A 6,608-nucleotide genomic window follows, 5' to 3' on the forward strand; every position below is an offset into this window, starting at 1 on the left:
TGTGTGTGTGTGTGTGTGTGTGTGTGTGTGTGTGTGTGTGTGTGTGTGTTGGGGGTGGGGGGGTGTTACTTCATATATCTTCAAGGAGCCAGTAGCTAAAATGTCAGGTCATGCTGTAGCAGAGCTAAGGCCAGCTAAAGCTCTGTGTTTATCACTGAGGTGGCCTTGTTTCCAGATACTCAAACTGAGCTTCAGTAGAAGAAACTGGCAAAACCTGAGCACGATGAGCTTTGTGTAGAGTCAACTTACAAATAAATGTCAAATCAACAACTTGATTCAAAGACAATTATAGTTTTAGGGCTGGTTTTTGTAGCAGAAACAATACTCAACTTGCTCAGCTGTAGGTCTCCTCGGATGAACTAATACAGCGCAGATTCAAAAAGTTAGATTGTGTAAAAGTCACATTTTTATGTGACGTAAATGCATGAGCCTACAGAAGCCAAGGCCTAATGTAGTTGTTCATTTTACAGTGTAGGTGTTTGCTTTTGTTTAGATCAACTAAAAAAAAAGCAGCAGAATAAGCGTAAGCGTGTGAGTGCAGAGATTCTTCTTATCCTAATCCAAGAACTTAACTTCATCCTGTCTTGTCTCTCAGTCTTAAAATGTATAATACCAAAGAACTTAAATAAACTTGTCTGAATGTTTCAGTATAACAACACACATCACCTACCAGCCAGATGAGTAGTTATATACTAATACTGAAGTCATTATTAACCTCAGTATAACTCCAGACAATCAGTGACTCACTTATTAAGGATATGGTATTGATATAATCAATAATCACACTGAGTAAATCAATTGCTGGTAGTTTACATAAATCAATAAATAAGTCATCTTCTCGATGCAGGATCGCTGACTTCAACTCAGCTTAAAGTAAAAAGAAAAAAGAGAAATAACAAAACATCTTCACGTTGTCAGCCGAGACATTGTCCAGCAATGTTTGGCGATCAATGAATCTGTCAGTAATCACATTAACAGGTTCCTGTCAGATTTCACATTGTTGATCAAAGGCTTCTTAACGTCCCTGATGCTGTTTTTTACCATGTGACACTAGGTTACATATCATAGAGGAAGAATCCTGGCAATAGCCTACAGGCCAGAGAATCAGCCTGGAACGTTGCCAGTTCAAATCTCTGAACCAGAAGGTCAGTGACGAATACTGTCGTACTTAAGATAACCTCACCCAAACGCTCCAGCTGGGCCAACTGCAGAGTCACTATCAGTTATTTCCTGAATATATCAGACAGGCCGAATGGGATCTAGGGTGTGATAAGGTGGCAGATCCTGTGCCTGAATCTCTGAATTCCTGTTTTTACTGGATTCTACTCCTGATTTTACTGGTTCTACTGATAGGACTTCTCCTCACTGAAGTTATACAGGATGCTTTTGGCTCCGTTCTGCCATGAGTACAGTATCTCCAGGGGAGTTTTTCCTTCCTGCAAGGGAGAAATAAACACACGCATTTAGTTTTTCTTTAGCTTCACCCCTGTAGATATGTAGGTACAGTAGGTCTTTAAAGCTGATTATACATCAACACGGGGAAATAGGATGATTTTGAGGAACATGTACTTTACTTCAGTTTTTACTTCTATTTTATACTCTTCTATGCTTCATAGTGACATATTGCACCTTTCACTTTGGATTCATTCAACAGATTTAGTCACTTTCAGATCAATATTTCTAATGTAAAACATATGAGCTACCCAACACAATAGGAATTCAATCAAATCAGCCCCACCTCAACAATTTGAAACACTGAAGCACATCATACATATGAATCAATCAATTACAATGACCTAGTAGTATACAAAAACAAGGCTGACAGGGGCTAGTCCACATAATGAATAATTGTAAGTCCATGTTGGAGACCTGACCTCTGTGGTGATATGTAAAAAGTCAAGCTGTCATATCAGAACCATCAGGATTTATCACGAGTGTCCACAGTAAGTTTAACTGCAAACTGCCTGTTACAGTTCAGAAGGGTCATGGACTAAGTTTGGCCTGATGGTCAGATGATACATGAAGTTCTTGTGCACACGTGAATGTGAAGCTATGACCTTACATACATTTTCAGGGGATTGGCGCAGATCTCCAGAGTCATGTATGTGCTAAGGGGCTGTGCTGCACTTACGCAGTTTGTGGCGTCGACACTGGCCCCGTATATCATCAACAGCTTGATCATCTTGAATCTGTTTGTCCGCACAGCATCGTGCATGGGCGTGTCTCCATCCTTCAGATATACAGGTGACAGGTAACTGTTTCTCAGTAGGAATGACGACCTATCTAGTTTGTCATGAGGTATTGTCTTTCAGGTAAGAAATGGGGTCTCCTAAATGTACTGGGTCAAACTGATCTAAAAAATCTAAAAACAATAGCTAAAAGTATTTTATTGGTATGAAAATTCTTCTGCTTGGCTTAATAGGTGTAATCAACATATAAAATGAAAATGGTTCATTTCACATATTTGCAACCTCCCCCTGCATGTTTATATTACAAAGATACTGTTCGGGTCAATCAGACCCTGAACACAAGAGGTGTTTCATGTTAATTTATCAACATCACTTCATAAAAAGAAAAGATTTCAAAATGTAAAATAAAAATAATGTATTTTATATGTAGGTCTTTCCAATGTACATTAAAAAAGTTTTAACATGCATTTTTTATGAAAAACCAGTGCATTATCCTCATTGAACCATAATCTGTGATAGGTGAAGAACACCACTGCACTAAATAGTGATTGAAATGGTTAGTAATGGTAAAATTGACCCAGGAACATCACTGCTGTTCCTGAGAAATGAACATAACAGGTGGGTTAAGTACAAGTACTTAGTGTCTGCTGGGTTTTACACTGGCAGATGTTTTTGTAAAACTGGCAGTGAGCTGTCATGGCTGTGTGTGCAGCCGGTGCAGATATTTCCACCACAGTCACCTGGCTGATCTCTGCTGTGTGTGGCTCCCTTATTTCCTCCCACAGACTCTGCGCTGTGGCTCAGTCCATCCCCATACAAACACACGTAGAGTCAGAGTGAGTCTTCAGGCAGCATCACACCTGGCAGCAGGGCCACAGACTCTGTGAACACAGATTTGATTGTGTTCAGAGCAATTCCTGATCCCTGCAGCTCTTTGGTTCCCCCAGCACATCAGTCATTCTGTGCCCGTTAAGATGAAACACAGCCCAGCGTGTCGACACAGACCAATATGTAAAATGACTCTGGTTGCGAGTGGGCAGCACTCGGAGTAAATGAGGAGAGACTCTCTGGGTCTCTCAGTGCTTCAGTCAGCACAGTGTGTTGGAGCGGTGGGCTGGAGGTGGGCCATATTCTGATTCTCAGCTCGGAAACCTCTCAGGAAAAACTAACAAAGGCCTTTGCTCACTGGCTCTTACTTTACACAGTATTTATTCATATATGATTCTGTTGCTTTCACTAGAAATTCTGCTTTATGGCAAATTGCTGTCACCTCAGTGTAAATACAAGCGTTGTCATTTCCAAGCACTTCTTTAATCATTTGATATGTGGAGCAGACACCATCGCTGTGCTCTGCCAGAGGACGAGTCACAACACACTCATGATGATGATACAAAGCTCTCCTATTGCAGGTTTGTGCTTTGTGGCATCCATTACCAACCACCTGCTCGGCTGTCTGATGCTTCACTCTTCCTGCTTCCCAGTGGGAATTGCAGCACATGCATTGATGCAGACATTTGGCAGAGCCATGAGCTGCATTTGCAAGCTTTACTTAAAAAGTCTGTGGGCCAGGTTTTAATTAGCGTCACTAAACAATAAGGTCGTAGACAGGAACAAATGTACACCAGGCTCAACTTGGTCACTTTAAAACCTCTGTGTATGATACTTGTTTAATCTAGATGAGTAAGCATCCTCACATTTATTTCATGTTATCTGTGTGAATAAGCATCAGAGTTGATGTTATGAACTGACCTTTATCAGCTTTTACTCATCCCAGGAATTAAGAGCAGAAACCTTTAAATCTCCTGAACAAAAAAAAGCTCGAGGTACAAAACTCAGGCAATCTGGTGGATTAAATGACGATTCGATTTAGAAACGATTTGTCTTCAAAAATTTGATTTGGACCTAATTTAACTTGACAAGACAAAAGAAAAGTGGATACTGAAGCAGAGTTGCTGTCGACATCACTGATCCTTTATGACACAAACACACAAAGCAAACCTTCAAATGAGCTTTAGCAAAGCTTCCCTCATCCCAGTTTTCTGCAAGGTGTTCCTAGATTGGTTCAGCAAACCCTCCCAAGCGCTTCCTTCTGCTTAATGAGTGCAGCCTTACACCAGGGAGTCCGAGCATAAACAGTGCCCCCAGCGTACCATGCACTTCCACCTGTGATGCTTCGTTTATCACCAAGCTTCATTCATATAAATGGTAGATGTGATGAGTCTTCTCAAGAGGGATGGTGAACGTTTAGTTTGTACTTCCTGAATGCGACACAGTCTTTTAAATCACTCATATCTGTAATGTAACCCAGTCTGGACTCACTCTGCTGCACAAGTAAAACAAAGGGCACAAAATATAAACTAATATACTGTGACTGCAGGAAAAAAGAGCATTTTGCAATAAAAATTAATATAATCAAATAAAAATAAAGATGAAGTGATATTTCATAATAGGATAAGGTAGCTTTAAGGTAAATTATTTGTCAGCAGCACAAGAAACATGATCCACAGTGTATACGACCCAGGTTTATTACTGTCCATTACTATCTGGATTTTCTTAAGAAAAGCAGTAGGTTAGTTTGTTTTTATGCCTCCACACCGACCAGACGGGGTGGCAGTAATGAGGTACAGGCCCAAGACTGGTTCCCAACACAGTGCAGCTGTAAGATACAAGCTATAGAATAATAGAAGATGCAGTAATAAATGTTGCTGAGGTCTGATATAAAAGCAACAGGAATATAAATGTATTTTTGGGCCCGTGTGGGACATACAGACAGATAATGTGTGTGCATGTTGGTGTCTATCCACTGTGTGTATCCATCCTGTCTCCACTGCTGAGCAGAGGAAATTTCCTCTGAAAACAGACCTTTTTCTTTTTTCTACGTTTGGATATGTAACTCTCTCTCCTCTGCAGCGGTTAGCCTCAGTCGGCCTGGATGCCAAGAACACAGTGTGCATCTGGGAGTGGAAGAGAGGGAGGATCCTGGCTACAGCCACCGGACACTCTGACAGGGTGAGAGTGTGCATCTGTGTGCACGTTATAAAGGCTGTACGTGTGTGTTTACGTCTTCTTTGTCCTCCAGATCTTCGACATCTGCTGGGACCCGTTTCAGCAGAACCGTCTGGTGAGCTGCGGAGTCAAACACATCAAGGTAACACACTGTACAGACAGAAACTCCCACGTTCTGCACCACGGCCTGGTCCGTTAACCCCAGCAGCTCTGTGCCTCTTTCATTAATGTGAACATTAGCTGCTGTTAACTTTTGCTCTTGTTCAAACCCAGAGGTGTTTGTCCTACTGTTTGTAACAGACACGATTAGTGTAGTCAGACAGTGTAGTTTAGTTTTTTTGCCTTTTCTTTGTGTGTTGTCATGTTTATCAGGTTTGTAAGCCTTCACCTTCTCAGTAACTAATGTAGCTGCCTGATTAAACCACTGTTATGTTGTGCTTTCTGTGGTATAACCCCATCCAGCACCTTGGGAATAGCCTGGACCACTGACTGTGAGCCAGACCTTATCATCAAACTTTACTGATGAGCTTCACTAGGGCTCTTGTGTCTGAATGCAAATCCCTACAGCAGGTTCAAGACTGGAACCAGAGGAGCAGCAGATTAATGCATATAATAAGCTGCCATATTTTGGTGTCCACATACTTTTGGCCATGTGGTGTAAATAGACGCACTGACCTTCACATATGATGGGACCAGAAAAAAGATGTTCCTTCCTCTCTTTCTAGTTCTGGTCTCTGTGTGGGAACGCTCTCATTCCAAAGAGGGGAATTTTCGGGAAGACGGGCGACCTGCAGACCATCCTGTGCGTGGCGTCAGCTAAAGATGATGTCACGTACTCTGGGGCGCTCAACGGGGACATTTACGTCTGGAAGGGACTCAGCCTGATGCGAACAGTTCAGGCTGCCCACGGGGTGAGTCTCACACCCACTGAAGGTTCTTGTCATGGGAGAGCTGCAGTAGAAACGGTTCAAGGTGAACCAGCAGGTAGATTTGACTTAAGCTAGTACTACTGTGTTCTGCTACTGATACTAGACGATTATTGTCTTGATATTGAAATTCAAGAACTCCCATCACAGCACGCGTGGGTTGGAGTTCACACACTTCTCTACATGTTTTCCATCTTAGTCTGGATTCAGTTTACATCCTGTGATGACCTGAAAGGTGATGTGAATGCTCTCTGTTAGTTCTGAGTGTAGCACCGCAGCATTTATGATGCACATCTCAGTGAGTTTATCATCACAGTCTTGCATCCAACAAGAAGATAAATCATTTTTATCTGATTTAAAATTTAAAAACACTTGATACTGGCACAAATAATCAGCTGCTGAATACTGTGTGTGTGTGTGTGTGTGTGTGTGTGTGTGTGTGTGTGTGTGTGTGTGTGTGTGCGCGCAGGCGTGCGTATCCAGTAGG

At 41.9% G+C, this 6,608-nt stretch overlaps 1 protein-coding gene across 7 annotated transcripts in view; it reads left to right on the top strand.

Annotated features, from left to right (window-relative positions):
- Window positions 1-6,608, top strand: part of LOC109951589 (echinoderm microtubule-associated protein-like 6) — a 54,562-nt gene that overhangs the window by 16,398 nt on the left and 31,556 nt on the right. For all 7 annotated transcript variants that reach the window (XM_020586181.1, XM_020586175.1, XM_020586177.1 and 4 more), the window contains exons 3-5: window positions 5,100-5,198; window positions 5,269-5,337; window positions 5,921-6,106. In XM_020586181.1, the coding sequence (XP_020441837.1) occupies window positions 5,100-5,198; window positions 5,269-5,337; window positions 5,921-6,106 (354 nt within the window). The remainder of the gene's footprint in view (window positions 1-5,099; window positions 5,199-5,268; window positions 5,338-5,920; window positions 6,107-6,608) is intronic.

Source organism: Monopterus albus, unplaced genomic scaffold (assembly GCF_001952655.1).
Source record: "Monopterus albus unplaced genomic scaffold, M_albus_1.0 scaffold397.1, whole genome shotgun sequence".
In the NCBI taxonomy this organism is placed as follows: domain Eukaryota; kingdom Metazoa; phylum Chordata; class Actinopteri; order Synbranchiformes; family Synbranchidae; genus Monopterus; species Monopterus albus.